The sequence below is a fragment of the Hyposmocoma kahamanoa genome, unplaced genomic scaffold (genome assembly GCF_003589595.1).
Source record: "Hyposmocoma kahamanoa isolate Upper Pololo Valley unplaced genomic scaffold, ASM358959v1 101, whole genome shotgun sequence".
NCBI classification, from domain to species: Eukaryota; Metazoa; Arthropoda; class Insecta; order Lepidoptera; family Cosmopterigidae; genus Hyposmocoma; species Hyposmocoma kahamanoa.
In genome coordinates, this window is record NW_020653333.1 from 2608802 (window position 1) to 2628846 (window position 20045).

Consider the following 20045-nt stretch of genomic DNA (forward strand, 5'->3'; position numbering starts at 1 on the left):
CGAAATGCCTTTTAAAACTTAAATTGGTAGTGTCATTACATTGCCGCAAATGAAATTACGACTTTATTACAATGAATGTAGCTTTTGTACGGAAACTTGACCGTGACATATCACCTTAACAGTTCTTAAAAAATTAAGTGAGGTACACAGAAATATAGTCGTCGCAAGCGTCGAGCAGTGCCTGTCTCAACATCGGGTCGCGTGCCTCCAGCGCCGCGAGTGATGCTTGCGACGCGTGCGCCGGTAGGAATAGCGACATGCGTTCCGATTCGCCCCACGAGTAGTTTAGTGTGCCTATAACCAACCAAAAGTCCTTGCAATACACTATTGGCACACTCGCATTTTGTACGATATGTTGTATATTGTTTCTAGTAAATGATAATTCATTTATGTTTACGAGGGTGCTTCTTGTACAGCCCAGGGCACACCAAGCTTAATACTATAGTAAAATAACACAAATATATTTGTTTTCTTCATAATGGAGCGTGTAACCGTTTCGAAATATTGGAAAAACGAAAAGAAATCATACTTTGGTAAGAAACCTGTAATTTAGTGATACCTAATCATAAAACAGAAAATCTCTATTCTTTTGTGTTCGTGTTTGTGTCTCATGGAGCAATAAACATGTTTGACGTAATTTCACTTATGCCATTCTTCTATGAGGGGTGCGATATGTACAACCAATTTCTTTCGGGGTAACTTTAGGAAATTACCTAATCTTCATTGTAGGGACTTACCGTAGTAGCGCAGCGGCCAGTGCGTGGGGCTGTGCGTCCGCGCAAGCAGGCACGACGGCGCCGCGCCGGGCGTCAGCACTCGCGCTGGCCACCACGGGCAGCCGCGCAGCCGGTGCCACACCACATCGTCGTATCTGCGGCGCGGGACACTAGCGTTCTGAGCTTGCACTCAACTGAGTCATTAATGCGGGTAGGGTGCACGAAAGAAGCCTCCTCGCAACGACTTATCAATCGTGAACCATGAACCAATACCTCAACAGGACTCCAAATCGCGATACAAGGCAGCACAGTCGAGTATTTAGTACCCTATTGGTACACCAGATGTCGCGACGAGTGCCAAATAGCTATTTTTGTAACCAATTTGTTTTACATTGACAAGCTGCAATTTATCAAAGTTACTTTAATTTCTAGGAATAACCAATGGTCGGAAAAAGGTGTTCAACATATATAGATACATGTAAAGATATAGCTACAAGGGAGTTATTGAAACCGCTAAACATTAATTAATTTCGTCGAATTCCGGATTTCCGGATGAAAGAAACTCTTCTCTTTATTCCATTTATGAATATACATATCCGTATATTCATGTATGTCCGTATGTCATATCGGTACATGGGTACGGCTGTCAAAAAGGCACTGTTTCGTTTTGAGCGTCCAGAAGTTTTTTTATAAAAAGTATTAAAGTAATCTAGTGTGAAGATTTTCCTTTTAAAATACGACATTTCTGCTAGTGGTTCGAATTTATGATCATCTGTTGTACTGTGTTTTTGGATTTAAATAAAATAAATGCAAACTAAAATGCCCTAAAATTCCTCTCGTCAGTAAAATTGTAAATTATTTTTTTTCTTATGTTCTACTAGCAAATGTCGCCGATGATGATGCGGTTTCTAAAGCTAGGGAAGAACGGAGCGTGACCATTCTCGTTACCTTTTTATTGTACGTTTTAGTAAAAGGTCAGTTATCTACTGTATTTTTTACATGGCAACATTAAAATGACTTTAAAATCATACTTCGACTTCCTAAGTCAGTAATTTTGTCCTACGATGCAGTAAAACCATTTCCTCAAATCCGAAATTCGAAAAAATAATTAATTAATATTTGGTGGTTTTAACAACTCTATGGCGCTCCTTGTAGTTATATCTATTCATGTACATATCTACATATGTGGAACACCTTTTTCCGATCATAGTCCTTGATAATAACAATGAAATCAACTAGATGGCGCTTATTGCACAGATTTTTACTTTGTTTAGGATTAGCGCCATCTTGGGCGTTTTTAGGAAGAGTTAATCTATAAATTAGTTTGTAACACACGATACCATCTATTGACACGCATATTTATCAAAATTCAGAAAATAATTAGTACTTATGATCAATAATTATATTTGAATGATAAATATTACAAGAAAAAAAAACTGACTTCTTATATTTCATATTAAAGCGGAATTGATAATATGATAACCACGGCCATTTACATAATATAAACTACTTCCAGGCAACCGAAACGGAATTTCGACCTTTTTCAGTTACGAGTTACGATATTGTAGTATGGAGATTACAGTCCTCTTGAGTTGGCTCATGTCATAATTAATGTAATCGAAATATTTAGCTAAATTGAGTTATTAACGCGTCTGAAACCAGCGAAACGGGATCTACAACCCTTAAATAAGGTTTTCTATATCTTATTTAGGTTCAGTTTTATTGTTAAGCAAATGAGCGAAATTGACGTTTTTAACAGAAAAATAAAACTAGAGCTGAAAAACTCCACAAAAATGCAAATGCCTTATGACAGGGAGGGCTGATTTGTCCCATGCCTAAATTGACCATAACTGTTTGCCCTCTGAGCGGGACGCTTGTAAATTTATTATTGTTTTCAAATTGCTTGTAATTTTATTATTGTTTGTTTCGATTGTTTGTTTTTTGTTTCAGTGGCTTTGTAGGAGAAAATCAGTATCAATTTGCAAGTATTTATTGAATAATTAACACTGGTAAAACGTGCGAGCGCGCCATGTTTTTTCTCAACCCGGTCATTGGAGGCGAGCCGCGACGCGAGGCGAAGGAGGAGTTTCTCTCTTCCTTCACAGGTGGAGTCACTATGCGTGGAGCGGTAAGGTGGGAGATTTCCAGCGTTATACTTGTTTATTGTAGTTACAAAATGTTTAATTATTTAAAAAAATAAAAAGACTTAAACATATTTGATGATAAAAAATTTAAAAAAGCAGCCCGGCTACCGATTCGATATCACGCTACCGATTCATTCCTGCCAATGCACATGGAGTACGGACGCACATACAACTAAATACTAATCAGTTAGTCTAATTTGAAGGCACCCTTAACGTAGAATAAAACGTACGCGTCTCTACATATCGTCGGGGATAGTACAATTACGCGTAACTAGCATTTGATTGTGAGTCTCCATTTTGGTAATTTATTGGCCAAATCAATTCCGCGTAGAAGTCGTGGCAACCAAATTATCGTGATTTACGGGAATCTATTGTTATCAGTCTGTAGACAACATAAATTAATGCTTACTGTGCAACAATTAAAGTCGTAGCCATTGAAATAACAAAGTAATAACGTTAAATCCCTCGCAGTGGTTTGGTTTGGCGCGTTTTACCAATACTACATACGCGGATTTGCACTAGGTATCCCCGACGATATTGTAAAGTAAGGACACTGCTTACATTTTTTTAAACAATTTCAAAACAGGATGAGGTTCTCAATTATACTGATTTGATGATTCTTCTTTGTTGGAAAGAGGGTACCTCGATAGTGGTCCCACTTAAATTTGACGAAAATATTCCACCTCTAAGGGTGGCAAACTAGGGGTTCTGGTAACCAATTTCAATAAAAGGCAAATAGATGTAATTCCTCGAAATTTTGAGGTCGGTTTTTTAGTAGGTTCTTTGTTAGGCTTAAAATTGAAGCCATTTAATAGCTTCATAAAATAATTGATTTATTTAAGACAACATAGGTTTATAGAACTTGAGAGTAATACCTTAGGGCTCCTTCAAATTAGATGCTTATATAAATGCTGCAGTGGTATCCAATATGGGCGCTACTTTTGCAGTCACAATTAGTGAAGTAACTGCGTCACTGCAGCGCTTTTAGAAGCATCTAATTTAAAGGCGCTATAGATCCCTTCTTAATAGTAAGAGAACTAAAACTAAAAATAATAGATACCCAACTCTGGGGCCCCACATGCAACTGGGGCACAGGTCAGTAGGCTCACGGTCTTTTTTCACTGAGCATATAGTGCGCGTACTTGATAGAATCTTTTGTACTATAGTGGTGGGTTTGGCGACTTTCTGAGGAGGATTCTTGCGATCTGAAAACCAACCACGGGCGTTAAAATTGCATTTGGATAACATTTGGGAAACAATGAAATCAATGAACATTACGCCAACTGAATTTTTGGGCGAAGAAGAAGAAGAAGAAGTAGAAGAAGAAGAAGAAGTAGAAGAAGAAGAAGAATTATTTTAGAGAATTTTCTTTTCTCACTACTGAAAAAACGACTCGTCAAAGAAATTCAGACATCGATTTTCATATTAAATGTTTAAATACATAAAATGGTCTTACGTATAATCGTGACAAGCCATTCTTTGCGACAGGCCAGATGGAAGGACGAGGGGCAGTTGACACACTCGCGTAACTTATCCTTTTGTCCGCAAACGAGGCACCATGATGTATGCAGTGTTATTATTGTCTTCTCTGGTGAGTTTGACTTCTATAATAAAATTAAAAATCCTTAGTGGGCACGGGATTAAGCTCCGAACCGTAAGGTTTAACTGTAAAGTTAAAGTAACAAAGACATTTCAAATAACATTAGTTTGCCTTTCGTATTGTTTTGACTGCCGCCATGACAGAGTTTAAACTTCTCTTGCGTAGTCATTAGCAACTATTTTCAAAATTGTTAGAATAATTGTTATAATAATCGTATTAGTGATATGTAAATGAATAAAACAATAACTTCATTTATTTTGCATATAAAACAAAATAAACAGTACGACTCACCCGTAGAACAAAGATCTACGTGCAAGACTACTTGTTCTCAGGACATAGTACATTTCGTTCGTTCTTCTTCGCTGTGGATGTCAGATCGACTGTTGTTCGATGTTATATTTCCGAAACGAAATAATATATATAAATTTTTAAAACGCCTTTACATAGGTCTTACTTGGAATAACTAAATTATTCTCGTAACGTACTTATTCTTATTTCGCTATATAAACACATCGGACTCTGTTCTTCAGATGAGTCGATTTTGTTTCTTTACACATGCTTGCCCTAGTATTTTCATTGCAGTCGTACGAAGATTTTAAGCAAGAAAATTTATGAGTACCGTCTATTTTTAACCGACTTCAAAAAAGGAGGAAGTTCTCAATTCGACTGTTTTCTTTTGTATTGTATGATAACTATCACAGCATTTGTGAACCGATTTTGATGATTCTACTTTCGGTGGAAAGAGGGTACCTCAATACTGCTAACTAAAACCGCGTCTAAGTGACAAAATAATTTTTTGAGATTTAAACAACCATATAACTCAGTTTTAGAATATTGGACTTGTTTAATGATATTTCAGCCATGCATCGTTAGGATAAGTTCCGACAAGTTGAACACGTTAACTAAATTTAACTGTTTTCAAAGGAGAATTTTGTGCTCTATCTTATGCTATTTAAAACGGATATTTGACCAATTGTCACTTAGCCGCGTTGTAGTAAGTGGGCGGCAGGTAGTGGTCCCATTTTTTGAAGAAAATATTCCGCCTTTGAGTGGTGGCAGACTACACTTTCTTTTGTAACCAATTTCAATCAAACTTGGCAAATCACGAACTTTTGAGGTCACTTTCTTTATAAATATACCCTATTTTCATATATCTCCTTGGCATCTTGTGAATTAATTATCTAGTATGTATATTGATTTTTATTGAATATCACGATGCTTTACTACAATGATATTTAATAATTTTTGTATTGCTCCACTAGTTTGTTGTAATTATTGTTACAAGACGGAACAAACGAAAAATTTGTTACATTTGACAGGACTTCAACCTGCATCTAGTTGCCCAAATCGAAGGAATTTTTATTTTTGTTGGAATCATGATTTTTAAAGCTATGGTCAATGTTAGGCCAGATTTTTCATAAAAGAACAAGCAGAAAACTCTTAGGTTTAGACACTGAAGTAAATTGTATAATATAAGCAAAGCTAGTGTACACGAAGGCGTCAATACTGTCCATAGTGCAGGTGCAATTGATCAAGGCGACTCATCCAAAGAACAGAGTCCGATGTGATTATACAACGAAATAGGATAAATACATAATCTCCTTATTCAAAATAAGGCCTAGCTATAGGTGTTTTCATAATTTCATGTATTATTTCGTTTCGGATATATAAAATCGATCAATGGTCGATGTGATATCCACAGCTAAGAACAGCGAACGAAATGTATAATGTTCTGAGAATAAGCAGTCCTGCACATAGGTCTTTGTTCTACGGATGAGTCCAAGGTGTACCATGGTACATGTACTGTAGAAATTATTATGTTGTTGCCTGGTTTATAGCTTTGAATTTGGGTATGGTATGTGTATCTTTAGTTTTAAGAAGTTCGAGGAGGCTTTCACTACTAAGTCTCCCAGAGGTGGGTCCGCCGTCGCGGACAACCGCAGGCGGGGCCATGGATTGTATACTAGGTGGCCACAGCCCCGTCCCATGCGTGGTGTGGGAATACCCGGGGTTTTTAGTGAGTAGGAGTCTCACATAACCACAGCACCTCCCCGTGACGCGGTGGTATCCATGACGGATTTTCCCCGGAGAAAAAGGGTTTTCTACTAAAAAAGAAACTTCGAGAAACACTGCTAAAGGAGGCCCTTACACATAACACGACTAACTACAAATTAAGTTAATCATAACCATACTAACATATAAAATAAGTTGTAAGTAAATGAGTAAAATAATAAACTGTAATGATAAACTGTAAACATTTAGGTATATTGTAACGGATAAAGTCATAAAAATTAATAAATATCTATCTATCTATCTTACTATACATTACCATTATTATACTGCCTATACTAATATAATATTATTATATTATACTATTATTATAACTGCCTCTGTGGCCAAACGATTAGAAATATTTGTATGGCTTACATTTATTTCTCTCGTGAGTTTGGGTGTAATTTGTGGTTGTCTATGTGTGTGTCCATGGCACCCGCGACACAGGGTTTCCCTAGTGCGGGGCTATGTTGAGTGTGTGCGTTATATTATTATATTCGTATTTCTTTGTCACACTTTTGCTTGTATTCTTATATCATCTGCTTAAAGGTAAAACCACAAAAGTGACATTCCACAAATCCACAAAAAATCTGAAATTTATGCAGCTGTTGTAAGAAAATCACCATCTTTCTGCTAATAAAATCACTTATTGAGTTTATAGCTTTCTTGTTATTGAGTTTCACCTGCAGAAAGATAGTGATTTTCTTACCATACCTATATAAAGTCTTTTTGTAGAAATGTCACTTATGTGGTTTTACTTTAAACAGACAATATCATGTACGATATTTGGCATTATAATATTTGTAAATTAAATTTGGTGGAAGATGTAGTATCTGTCATACAGTTTTACTTAAAACTAGTATGGGCACCAATGTACAACCTTATTTTAAAAATGTTCTTCCTATAACAATGTCACATAAATTTAGGATACCATGGAATTGTTTTGACTCAATAAAGATTTATAATGAATATACTATTCCATAATTTCTTTGCTTGTACCAATATGCGTCTGAATGTCGAATGAGAGCTTGTCATTAGCACAACTGGTTATTACTACACTATTATGAAATTTAATTTTTAAATTGTACTTACAGAATGATCACATCCCTCCTTGTTCTCCATAGCACCAGATTGCCAGTTAACAAAGTTATACCTCCAACACTGGTGCAAATAATTCTCAATTTCCTTTTCTGTTACAATATTTTTAATCACTGTTTCAAATTTATCTTCCGTACTGGCATTAACATTTTTCAAATAATCCAGTATATCCAGGTTTACATTCATGTTCTCTTCTAAAACATTATAGAAGTGGTCGAATAAAGTCTCTTTGCCCCTGCGTACAAATTCTTTGAAGGCATTTTCGTATTTGCTTAGCTTCATTGGCATGTGACGAATGTCAAAGGTTGTGTTCAAATCAGGGTCGTTATGTTTTGTTAGTTTAACTTCCATTGGAAGTATGTGATCTTCTTTTACTTTTCTCTGAAAATATTTTTTTTTTATTCACATGTAAGAGCGCATTTTACATCTATCTCACCTGATGGAAAGTCGATGAGGTCGATGATGAAGCATGCAAACCTAAATAATGCCTATTCACTCTCGCTTTGAAAAGGTCCAAGTTATTCCATTAAGGTCCATTCAGGGAACAAGTCTGCAGGCAGGGAATTCCACCCCATAGCCGTTCGCCATATAAATGTGGAAGGGTAACGCTTCATGTGAATCTTTGAAATATCCACAGCATAAGGGTGGAATCCAAGCCTTCATCTAGTCCCCCGATGATGGAAAGGGGAAGGTGGAATTAAATCATGCAATTCCATCACATACTCTCCATTATATTGTTATTGTAAGTACGTTAGAGCGTTCAGAGGTATGCCTTTTCGAGGTCTAGTGATTGTTGAATCTTACAGAGCACAAAAAGATATTTATTTTTGTTTGAAATATTTATGTAGTTTTATTTTATACATAGATTTTACATGTATTAGTGTATCATCAATTATTTATTATATGTTATGTATATGTATTTGTATGTACACACACCAGCAAATCAAGCTACACATTGACGTATCTTGTTCCGTTGCAATGGAGTGGTGGGATTTTTGAACAAAAATGTGTAGTCTGATGTGCCGTTGTCCATACATAAGTGATTATCTGTGTAATTATTGAGTACTGCTGGAAAAGAACCTTCTCTAAATACTTAAAACTTAGAGCTATCAAAAATATTTTTTTGTAGCTTGAACAAGCAAATAAAATACCTTTCTAGGCATAGAGTTAGTTTTTGGCACTGGTTTACTGTTCAGGACTTTATCCTTTCCATAGAACGGTCTAGAACGCTCGGCTAAATACAGACTGGTGTAAGGTAGCCACAGATTCTGGCCTGTGCGGCTTATTTCCACATGGTAGCACAGTTGTTTCGTTACTTTTATGCTGCCGTCTTCTTTACACGATATGCCTAGAACTGAATAAGTTTTTAATTTAAAATACTTATTGTCTAAAGTCCTCACTCTCTATGTTAGGGGAGTGTTAGTTTTTGTTCCAACATTCGGGAAAGAGAGAGATATTTGATGAAGATAAAACTTTGGAAAATTAGTATAATACCTTTCTCGTCATGGAAAACACCGTCTTCATTCTTCACTACTCTAACTTTAGCGTACACTTTTCTGCTCAATCGGGCAAGCGCAATTTCTCCCACTTTCCACACGTAAATACTCATGACTATTATAATTTTAAAATAATTAAATAAAAGTATCTCGCACAAAACTTTTTTTAAAAACTTTATTACCATTCCTATTCTTTTTCAGTACTATCATTCGTTCTTTGGATGTAAAATCATTCGGTCTAACTTCCGATGAAATTCAGTTGTTCAATTAAAAATTCATCTATCATTTAATAAAGACAGAAATATAATTTACACATTTTAATTACAGCTATCTCTTTGTCAATTTATTAAATTTGCAAAAATTGTAATAAATAGACATATTTACCGCCATCTAGTGTTCAGTAGTAGAACTGACATACTACCGACAACTGTTTCAACGATGTGTAAGTTTTTAGTTAATTAATATTTGTATAGATGGCGTTACCATGCACTTTTTGTTGAGACTAATCAAAGTATTGATTTAGAATTCTATAACGAAGAAAAGAGCTTTTTATGTATCGTTCAATTATTTTATCATTACAGGTTCAGTTAATTAGCCTTGGTCATGCTTTTAAATAGAGTTTTATATCCAGTTTCAATTAATATTCAAAGTTATTGATTATAAAGGTAAGTAGGCAAAATAAATACGGGATACCTATATGTATACGTAAATCCCGTCTGACCCATTAACTAAATTTAATAATAGGATAAAGTGTACTATCGCGAAAATGTATGCGCATTTGTTCGTTCCCATGGCTCTAGTTGTGTATGCGTAGGGGATTATCGTTCGATTTTAGTACCTATATATAACAAAGTTGAAAAAACGAATGTGTCCCAAATAATGTCTGATTACTGAAATTCGACACTAAAATCATAAAGGTGATCATTATCAACATACAAGCTGTATACTACCACAATGTCCTTGTGAATAAGCTTGATTGTGCCAAAGGACTACGATGAAAACATAAAAATTCTGATTGAATAATCATTTTTATAATCATTAGATCATCATGTGCAGACTATTAAAAATTTGTCAACCTTATTAATACAGGACATACGCCTCTTGCAAAAAAGTGTATTCTCCAAAATGGCCACGCTTGGTTGGTGTCCGCAGTAAGTTAAAAAAAAATGTTGTCTAATAAGTATGAAAAAATTGATTATCTCGCACACTACAGACGATGTAACACTGCTGCATTGCATATAATCTTTCTGCATTGCATGAATCCTCCAAGTTACCAAGCTTATCGAAACGGAATCGCATTATTGCCATGTAATAAGAGCGAGAAAGACATTGTGTGTTACGCTATAGTGGTCAGAGAGGAAGCAAAACGCATATTTTGTTTTTCATTTTTATTGCATGGAAGCTTTTTAGGTTCAAAGATACTTTATTCTCGTTAAGACTGTTGGCACCATGTTGGCACTTACCGACCTGCATGAGAACTCACAAAACGTCTAAGCCATAGACAAACTACACAAGAAACATTACTGTTTGATACAAACACAAGTTCGACTGTTAACAAATTTACATTAAACAGCTATTATTATTATATAAATTAAATCTTTATTTCAGTAGTGAATGGTCATGAAAAATAGTTTATACAATTTAGATTTAAATAAACTCAATACAGACTACTAAAAAACCGACCTCAAAAGATAATGTTTTTTTGTGCATGTAAACCCGTTATTACAATTATTTTGTCATGTACATATTTTGGTCTGCAGGAAGAAATTTCTTATAGAAATAAACAGTACTTTCTGATCGTGTTTTCCGTTTTTACTAAATGTAACTTGTGTTTTCCTGTACAATAAATAATTAAATAAAGTAGGAGGAATTCCATCTATTTGCCAATTTTTATTGAAATCGGTTACAGGAAATGCGCGAAACTGTGTTCACTCCCTTGTTTGTGGTGGAATATTTTTTTCAATGGGACTATTATTGAGGTAGGTACTGTAGTCTAGGCTCTACTCTATGAGTAGAACTACTGGCTGAGTGAATATAGTTTTGTATTTAGAATGTGTTTAAAAAAAATAGGATAGAACAAGAACATCTTGGCAGATCTAGAAGTAGCCTCAAAAAGTAAAATATGTAAAAAACACAATAAACATCTAATTTTGAAGTTAATCCCAGTTTATATTTTAAATTTATAAAGTACCTCTCGCTACGCAATCTGAGCTACCCCATAGGCTACAGTACCCTCTTTCCAACAAAAAAAATAATCATCAAAATTGGTTCACAAAGTTATCGTAAAGTTCACAAGTTATCGCGTAACATATACAAGCAAAAATAAAATAAAAATACTATAGAATTGAGAACCTAATCCTTTTTTTGAAGTCGGTTATAAACTAAGGGTCGTATTCTAGAACTCTACTCAATGCTCAAGTCAGGATTGCACTGGAAACACAAGCACTGGAAATACGACCCTAATGGCAAGGACTTGTCTATGATTTTCAGTGCTCACTGCAATACTCAAGTCCTGACTTGAGCATTGAGTAGAGTTCTGGAATACGACCATAAATGACTCCGCATGCTATTCTTAGCTCTATTCCTTACCGCTTGAAGCCGGCTCTGCGTTAATAAGGTGACTCCTTCGATCAATTCCTGCGTCCCGTTCAGGTCATAAAATTTGAAAACTTTCGTCAACGGTGAAGAACAATTTGATAAAAGGTAGGGGAAGGTAGCTCTACGCGGTTACCTTAACTTAGGCCAAATTAAACGGCTGCGGGCGATCGGCGCGGGGGCTTCGTTCGCCAGTAAGTTACGCAGCCGCGAGGAGGAGGACGACGGGACGGTGTGGCCCGTTTCGACGTGAAGAGAGGACGGGGAGAACGTAGCTCCGATCTTGCACTAACGACGTAGTAATGTAATTTTGTAAGTTTGTCCTATACGCCGAAGAAGATTCACAACAATTGGACGTGAACGTGTCCTCAGTCCGCATTGCTTTACAGCACAACCATGCTCAACAGAGGAACTTTAAAGAATTGACGACGAAGACCAGTAAGATTCATAATAAATAACATATTTACATCGCCTTACTGTCTCTAACGCGTATCTTAAAGCATAAAGTAATTGAAATGCAAAAATGGATTGTATCTACAAATTTTACAGGCTGAGTTCACATTACATTTCCTTCATATTCATACATAGGCTTTTACCTATTCTTAAATAAATGCATCCAAATTAACACCCTTGATAAGAAATTTAAAGTAAATAGAAAGTTTTGTCATCTCCTGAATGCTCTTTATGAGATACGAGTTTGAGAGAGTAAGGCATCGATTTGTCTACAGCGATGAATATACTTCACTTGTAGTTCTACATTATATACAAGGTGAAGCCTGAAAACCAGCAAATTGCTGAAGCTGTTACCATTTCTTCAACACAGCCATTTATTTTAATAATAATAATAATGTCAAAGTCAAAGTCAAAGATTATTTATTCCATAGGTAAAATAAATTTACACTTGAAAACATCACATTTAAGCTACTGCTCGTTCACTACGCTGACCTCCCTGAGAAGAACGAGCAAGATACTCTAAGGATTGCTCTTTTCAAATAAACTTAAATAAATAAATAAATAATATAAATAAATAACGCACACACTCAACATAGCCCCGCACTAGGGAAACCCTGTGTCGCGGGTGCCATGGACACACATATAGACAACCACAAATTACACCCAAACTCACGAGAGAAATAAATGTAGGCCATACAAACATTTCTCCCGACCCGGGAATCGAACCTGTGACCTCTGCGTGGCAGTCCGGCATGGTAACCGTTCGGCCACGGAGGCAGTTATAAATAGTAAATAGTAAATGCTATGGAATACACTTTGAATCAAATTTGTGTGGATTCTGGAGCCATGTCGTCTTTCCATACATCTTTATCTAACACGTAGTCTTCAATTTTGTAATAAGATTTTTCGATCAAAATATTTTTAATGTAGTTTTTAAACTTAGGAAATGATAAACTTAATATATGCTCCGGAATGTTATTGTAAAAACGTATACATAGTTCCCCATAAAAGAGTTGTTTACCTTGGTTAAACGAAATCGTGGTACCATGAGTTTACTTCTGACAACATTTAATTTATTTACTTCTGACAACATTTAAGGTCCATTTTAATGTTAATATCAATGATATTACACTGGTTAGTAGAGCTTATCCTAGATTAATACCACATAATTAACAATGAAATTGGCCTCTGTGCGAGTATACATCATCGGGCAATCAGGTCTATCAGCTATCGCTTTCGGTATGCCATTACAGCTCCCATGCATTCTGTTCAACAGCGAGGCAGATTTCTTTCGGCAGCATCAAAGCCGTCCACGCGCGCATCTGCGAACATGCCCGAAGCGCTGCAAAAGCGCGGGAGCTGCAACAGTGCCCTGAATGCATTATTAAATTGGACTCGCAGAGCATTGTATGATTTTTGGGTATATTTGAACCACAAACTTGCCGTGTACAGTGATGTACAAAATGCCTTAACAAATGCTATCTTCACTGTATCCGTACATCTAGCAAACCTTCGAACCAACATGTTCGCCCGAACTGACAATGACTTGCGCTCCCTTTTCATATCCACATCATCCCTAAGATCCTCGGTCACCACATGCCCAAGATATTTAAATTGAAATACTCTTTTAAAAGTAACACGGGTGGTACAAAAGTAGGGCACTTGTTTCCCGCCTTAAAGACCATGTACACTGTCTTTTTAACATTGTAAGTTAGACCATGTGACTCCGCGTAGGATTCACACATACCTGTTAAGTAGCTTTCTCATTGTGCTAACTGAAGGAGCCAGCAGTACCGTATCGTCCGCGTAGCTGAAATTATCGACACATACGTCGTCAATAAAACAACCAAGTAGTTTACCGCCAAGTTCCTCAATCAGCGCATTCACATATAAATTGAATTGAACGGGTGAGCTCAAGTCACCCTGTCTCACCCCGCATTCCATCCTCCTTGGATCCGAGAACTCACCCGTCCACCGCACTCGGCTTTCCTGATTCAAGTACCAGAATCTAAAGAGAGATACCAACTCTGGCGGCAGCCCAGTATCATTTAGTTACCGCCAGAGAATGTCATAAGAATCCAAATCAAATGCCTGGGAGAGATCTAAAAAACAGGCATAGATGGGAGTTTGTCTATCAGTGTAATACCTGACAGTGCGCTTTAAGCTGAAAGTAGCAGTTTCTGTTGACAGCCCGGGCCGAAATCCGAACTGCGCATCATGTGACTTCACATGAGAGTCGAGCACACTATCAAGCATTTTTGCTACTATCGTAGTTAACGAAATAGGCGCATAATTTGTCTTGTCCGATACATCCCCGGTCTTGCTTTTGACAATCGGCAACATCAGTGTCCGCAATATATCAGGAGGTAGGTACTAGTGATTTACACATAGGTTAAATAACAGCGTGTACCTACTCGTGGGAGGTGTGCACCGGCATGCCGCAAGTGATCTACGCTAAGCCCGTAATGACCTGGTGGTAAGTCACCACGCATTTTAAGTCACTATGTTAACTTTCTAACCGACTTCAAAAAAAAGGAGGAGGTTATACTGTATGTATGTTTTCAGATATCTCCGTCAATTGTTTGAAAGGATGCACTCTCTCTCGTGGTGGTCCCATTATCACCAAGTCAGAATCTGATGAGGGAATCCCATTAAAATCTAAGGATATCTTCAAATTTTTAGGCATGTCCGTGAATTCACTAATTTCTCCATCAAATGTGCACCAATTTTGAAAATTCTTCTTTTGTTTGGAAGGGTATCTCTCGAGGTGGTCCCTGATGCTGTTCCGGGGTCGTTTCGGCTATCACAGCTTACTAAATATTTTCCACAAATAAAAATCGACTTTTGACTTGACAAAATAATTCTAATCAACAAATTACTTTCACCACGACAACCTGAATAAAAAATATAATGTACAAAGGAGTCCGTAACAGTACATTTTAAGTAAAAAAAAGTGTTAATGGTTTGATGTAATAGAAATGATAAGCCGTTCCAAGAGATAACATTCATCGGTGCAAATAATATTTCTTCAACTAAGTATTTCTCTCAGATCTTTTCGATTTAAAGCTCTAAGTGGCACTGCAACTGCTATCGATAGGTGTGTCTGTTACCACCAGGCGCACGACTTATACCATTACTACTTATAGGTATATAAATACTATACAGCAGAGACGTCAAACTCAAATAAAGAAAATACCTAATTTTAGTAAGTCAGGTCAGACCTATGACGATAGCTGTGTTAACACGATATGCTTACTTCAAGTAGGCAACAACAAAGTGATGACGTCACAATAACGTCATTATTAACGCAATATTTGATGTTGCTGATATCCTGAGCCAAAATCAATGTAATAAGACACAAGTAATTCGAAATTGAACCTTATGATACTTGGATTTACCCACCTCCGACTTGAGCGAGGGAGTCTTTATCGAAATAGATCGTCCAGGGAAGTACTGCCACCTTCCCTATTTCTGACGCCAAGCGGTAATGAGAGAATTACTGTGTTTCGGTTTCGAAGGGTATGTGGAAATTACAGACACGTGTGACATGTCAACTTACGTCTCAGAGTGACGGGTGCAGTGGCAGTAGCCCTCAAATTTTGCGATTTAAAGCTCGAGTGTCACCACAATTGCTATGAACAAGCGTGTCGCTTAGCATCAGGCGCATGACTAATTCGCACCGTCACATGGTATCATAAAAAAAGATTACAGATAAAATCCAAGAAAGTAGTGCCATCTTATCCATTTCTACCACTAACTTGAAACTATGGAACTTAAGAAGTTTAGGTCGTATGACGGGCGCAGTGGCTGTGCCCTCATCTTTACGATTTAAAGCTCTGAGTGGCACTGCAACTGTTATGGGTAGGTGTATTGCTGAGCAACAGGCGTACGAGTTGTTCGTCCCGTCACTTAATAGTTATAAAAAAGGAGACCCGTGTCCAGCAGTGGGATTTAATACTTCAGGAACTTTTGCGGGTGTGGATACAATAACTCATAAAAGTAATAAACATACAAACAATAATTTTTATAAGTATGTCAAGATAATATACGCATAAATACACATAACATTCGAAACTCAACTTCACCCCTAAGACGCCGCCCTTTCAAAACAGCCCCCTAAATACAATCAAGGCAACTCATCTCACGGAGAGTAGGTATTTAAGAACTGCGCTTGGATTGGCCGATCTTGTGAGGGGGCGGGGCGTGCGCAGCATCCAATCGAGTCGTGCGAGATGAGAGATCTTTCATTAGAATTGTAGGGCTTAGTGTTATATATTAAGAAACTATATTTAGTTTTTAAATATTTTTAAAACTTTGGGACAAAATATAGATATTTTGGGACTAAACATGTATAAGTTAATATTTAACATTGGGACTTATTGGTGCCCTTGGCCTATTTTTTGTTGTTGTTAGTATTTTACAAATAAAACTTTGTACAACGCCATCTATTTCACTGTTCCCTAACTTGATAGCAAATTTATTGTAAATTACTATCAATACAATTATGCCATTGTGCCCTTGACAAAAATGAAAGTGTACAAATAGCAGCTGTGTCACAGACAGACAATCCGCTTTCCCCAAATTGAACGCGCCTGCGTTTCATTACACGCAAGCTTACGTACCAAATTGAGTGATGCAACTACTAAACGCAGCTTTTATGGTAATTCCCAGAAGAGATACAGGGTGTTGTTGTAACGTGTATGTTATTTGCTGTCCCCACATCGGGAATTACAAAGTAGGATATGTCCTACTTAAAAGTAGCCTATCTCAATTTAACCCATTTCATCAGGAAGATGGTTTAAAAACAACTGCAGAACATCTAAAATGTAAAATCCACGAATCTTATGCAGGCTCCAATCGTATGCCGTGATAGCCTATTGATTTATCTCAGAGACTGTGGGTTCGAATCTGGGGGTCGATTCAGAACCTTACGATGACTCAGTTACCGATCGATTCGATTACATATCGAAAATTTCTTTTCATTTTTATTCACTACAACCGAATCGCACGTCAAACTGTCGTATTCGAAACCGGACCGAAATGACGTCACTCCCGTACGATCACTCGAGCTTCTCGACCGGCAAAGGCTACAAACGTTATTCAGAACATAGTTATCGAATGAAAGTTACCGAACGTCCTATGTTTACAAAGTAAGAATGTAATATGGAAACCTCTTAATATTTTAAATAAAGTCTGGATTTTGTTCAATTTTATTAATGTATTTTAATGCAAGACTTGTGCATCCCTATATCGAGCTTTAAATATCTAGGGCATATACTTACCGCAACATTGAGAGACGATGATTTGGAGCGACAGAGGCGGACTATAGCCATGAAGAGTAACATGTTGGCGCGTCGATTCGCTCATTGCTATTTTTAATTTTTATGTTTTTCTGAGTACTGAAACCTCTTAATTAAATAGCTTGCAATACGAATAAAATAGTAGAAGACTGGATTTCGTTTACATGATCCATTTCGATTAATAACAAATATAAATGCTTTTTCTTGTTTTGGACCAGGCCGCGTAATTGTAAAAGAAAAACCATTCGTGGTGGGTGGTCGGAAGACTATGATCTAAAGAACTAGAGGCGTTAAAAGTAGGACGCCATATATATATGATAGTTCGCAGTAGGTACGCGTTATGTCATTAAAAAGACGGGCTAAAGGTAAAAATAAAGGGTCTATCAGTTCAATGAAATATTTAGTTAAAAAAAACTGTTTTCATCAAATGTGTTAAACAGGAAATCGAGTTCGTAAAGTATATTAAAGATATGGAGACGAGGATATATCAACTTGCCATAAAAAACAATATAGCCCACCCTTAGGTACCTGTCAGGTATAAATTAATAAGGATTATTTGTTCTCAAAGTTCCGTAACTGTTGTTTCATATACCTAGATTACATAAGTGAGGACTTATGTAATCTTAAGTTAAGTCTAAAAAGTTGTTGTTTTCATTTGTTTCTACCAAAACCTAGAAATTTTCCTAAACAGAGGCAAGGCGATCCCTTGGATCATCTTGCCCATACCTCTAGGATCATCTTGGACACCCGGTGTCCAAGACGATCCTTTAGTAGGGTTTTAAAAATATTCAAATATAATAATGAAAGATCAAAAAATAAAACGTTTTTAGTAAGACAACATATAAATAGATAAATTTTCTATCATTCAACGCTTTTACATCTGCTTTAAGTTGAATATCTTTTAAAATATCACCATTCTCACTTAAGGGGATCATCTGGTACACTTTTCCCCTACATTGTGTATTATAGGTGGTAAATACGGTACTACGAAAGGGACTATTAGAAGCCCGATGTCGAAGACTGACTTTCGGAGTTGAGGTTTGTACCAATTACCACTCGAGAAACATACAATACAATGCTTTTCATCTCACTTGCGCGTACATTATGCTATGGTATGCAAATAAATGAGAATAAAGAATAAAGAATAAATAATATAATTGCATGCAGGCTATCTTTCTTTTTTAATTAACTTACAAAACTAGTTACAGAGTTATCAGTCTTAATCTTAACTAGACATGCTTAAATACCTTCAATTCGAATATAATGGAACCTACTAGATGTAAGCACAACATGCGTATAATTTTCACGTAAATCTTCTTACGAACTAATTTTGACTCGGATAGCCCATAGATAGATAGAAATAAAAAACAAATGAAGAATGTTACTTATAGATATTTAAAAACAAAAAAGAAATGGCAAAAAAGAAAGTGTTTGATAACTTACTTTTTTTAATAAATTTCATGTAGGTATACGCCGTTTGGCCGAGGACAATGAACCACCAAAAATATCGAAAACATTTCGAATACAATTATTATATAGTCACTACACATTCTATACAGAGGATGGTGATGAGAGTAAATGATATCTTGACTATAATGCCTCAAATAAAACCTTCGGACCTTTTTTCTTCTCATTACAGTCATGGTTGGCAATGAGAAGAAGAAAGGCACGTCTTAGATTGCCATCTAAGCCGCACTCACTGCACCATAGTTGAAGTCGAATTGGTTCTAGAAGTAAGAGTCAATATACCTTCTGTAAGTTTGTAAATGAAAATCAACCTATATTGTTACTTAATTTGTCATTAATAGGACGTGTTTTTTTGGATGACAGGTGTAAACATTGCGAAACTTTATTAATAAATCCACATACAACTGGCACGTGTAGAAAATTTGACAATTGGGAATAAATATCTACATAAAACCTGTTTCAAAACTGGCACAACAACAACGACAACATGCCACTCTATCTCGCTTATTAGTACAAGTTAAAATAGGTAGAATATACTTGAAATAAATGAGAAGAATATTCTATTGTGACTTCAAAAAAATGAGGAGGTCTTCGACTGTTTTTTTTGCATGTATGTAACGCGATAACTCTAATTTATTTTTTGTTGGAAAGAGGTGTGGTCCCAATTAAATTTGACCTCAGAAGTGGTCCCAATTAAATTTGAAGGAAATATTCCACCTTTAAGGGTGGCAAACTAAGGGATGAATGATTTTTGAGGTCGGTTTTTTTAGTACTCTGTACTGAGATTTTGTTCTATATCTTTAACGTGTAACTACTGTTACTTTACTTTGGTAGTGTATTAAGATGAAACATTTTGTTATTAATAAGTAGGTAAATTTTAGAAGAAACTATCAAAATCAACGAAAACATCTTTAGGTACACTTTTCGTACAACTATAGCTTATCAGATTTTAAGAGCTCTTGTAGTATGCTTAGTAGCTTCAAAATTCAATACGATGGTCAATATTTCAAGGTTAAAAATAAACCTGTCTGTTTAAAAACCAAGTTCGACTCCATGACAAGTCATTCAAATAGGTGCATGGCAACAAATGAGATATAAAAAAGCCGATCAATAAAATAAGTAAC

General features: G+C 36.2%; 1 protein-coding gene across 1 annotated transcript; it reads right to left on the reverse strand.

The window, feature by feature from the left end:
- Positions 1-26: 26 nt before the first annotated feature.
- LOC113231114 lies at positions 27-9219 on the reverse strand. The gene is made up of 7 exons (XM_026465289.1): positions 9105-9219; positions 8762-8964; positions 7605-7991; positions 4317-4464; positions 3921-4065; positions 738-871; positions 27-294 (listed from the first exon to the last, which is right to left on the reverse strand). The coding sequence occupies exons 1-7, from the start codon at positions 9217-9219 to the stop codon at positions 134-136; spliced, it is 1293 nt and encodes a 430-aa protein (XP_026321074.1). The 3' UTR covers positions 27-133.
- Between the last annotated feature and the right edge of the window lie 10826 nt (positions 9220-20045).